Source organism: Eimeria tenella, genomic scaffold (assembly GCF_000499545.2).
Source record: "Eimeria tenella Houghton genomic scaffold, Eth_scaff409, whole genome shotgun sequence".
Classification (NCBI taxonomy): domain Eukaryota; phylum Apicomplexa; class Conoidasida; order Eucoccidiorida; family Eimeriidae; genus Eimeria; species Eimeria tenella.
The window spans coordinates 1-1,252 of NW_013545004.1; the positions used below are offsets into that span (position 1 = coordinate 1).

The 1,252-nt window shown below is 57.4% G+C and overlaps 2 protein-coding genes across 2 annotated transcripts; both read right to left on the reverse strand.

The window, feature by feature from the left end:
- Positions 1–259: 259 nt before the first annotated feature.
- Positions 260–628, reverse strand: ETH_00023855 (uncharacterized protein; the record flags this gene model as incomplete). The annotated part of the gene is made up of 1 exon (XM_013379856.1): positions 260–628. One exon carries the CDS (start codon positions 626–628, stop codon positions 260–262), a length of 369 nt encoding a protein of 122 aa, XP_013235310.1.
- A 186-nt stretch (positions 629–814) lies between these two features.
- ETH_00023860 (uncharacterized protein) lies at positions 815–1,252 on the reverse strand (the record flags this gene model as incomplete). Its single annotated transcript, XM_013379857.1, has 1 exon — positions 815–1,252. The coding sequence occupies one exon, from the start codon at positions 1,250–1,252 to the stop codon at positions 815–817; it is 438 nt and encodes a 145-aa protein (XP_013235311.1).

Genomic DNA, 1,252 nt, shown 5'->3' on the forward strand with positions numbered 1-1,252 from the left:
TTTTCTCTTTCGGCAGCCAATTGCTGCTCACCCAGTCATCGTCGCCCAAACGATCCACCGCCTCCCCCGGAGACCTCCCCCGCAGGTTTGCTGCTGCTGCTGCTGTTGCTGCTGCTGCTGCTTTTTGCTGCAGCAAGACCTTTGTCCTTCTGCTGATAGCTGTGTAGAACTTCTCTCTGCAGAGTCAGCAGCAGCAGCGGGTGCTGCAGTTGCTGTTGCAGCAGCTGCTGCGTTGCTGGGGGTGCAGTTGGCCAGTCTACTACTTCCTGCCTTCCCTGCTGCTGCTGCTGCTGTTGTTGCTGCTGCTGCTGCTGCAGGTTGCTTTTGTGGGCCACTCCAACTGCGGAAAATCAAGCCTCATCAACGGCCTCCTTTTTGGCCGAGAGGTCGCCAGGACCAGCAGAACTGCAGTCAGCTTGCTGCCGCTGCTATCGCTGTTGCTGCTGCTGCTGTGGCTGCTGCTGCTGCTGTCGCTGCTGCTGCTGCTGCTGCTGCTGCAGGTTGACGTGTTCAGACGCTCACTTGTGCAGCGCGGCTGGTGTTGCAGCTGCTGGTGCCGTTGTATTTGCTGCCGCTGCTGCAGTTGTGGCCGCCGCATTTGCTGCTGCTGCACTTGCTGCTCGTGCATTTGCTGCTGCTGCTGCTGCTTCTGCTGCTGCTGCTAGGGCCGCACTCGCCACTTGTTTTTGTTTGAGTTGGGCTCCCGCTTGACACTCGTCGACTTGCCGGGCTACGGATTTGCAAAAGTGGATCCCGTATGCTGCTGCTGTTGCTGCTGCTGCTGCTGCTGCTGCTCCTGCTGCTCTTGCTCGTGTCACTGCTGTGTTTTGTCGCAGCCGCAGCTGCTGCTGCTCGTTTTTGTTGCTACCGTTGCCTCTGCCGCTGCTCTTTTGGTTGGTGCTGCTGGTGGTGCTGATTTTCTTGCCATTGCTGCTGCTGGTCTCGTCCCTGCTGCTGCCCTTGCTGCTGCTGCTGCCCTTGCTGCTGCTGCTGCTCTTGTTGCTGCTGCTGCTTTTGCTGTTGCTGCTTTTCTCGTTGCTGTTGCTGCTGCTGCTAGGGCATTTTTTGTGGTGTTACTGCATCTGCTGCTGGACTCATGGGTGCTGCTGCTTACGGTTTTGCTGTTGCTGCTGCTGCTGCTGATGTTGTTGTTGTTTTTGATACAGCTAATGCTGCTGTTTTGGCTGCTTCTGCGGCTGCTGCAGCTGCCAATGAAATAGCCGTTGCTGCTGCTGTCTGTTGCTCCCGTCAT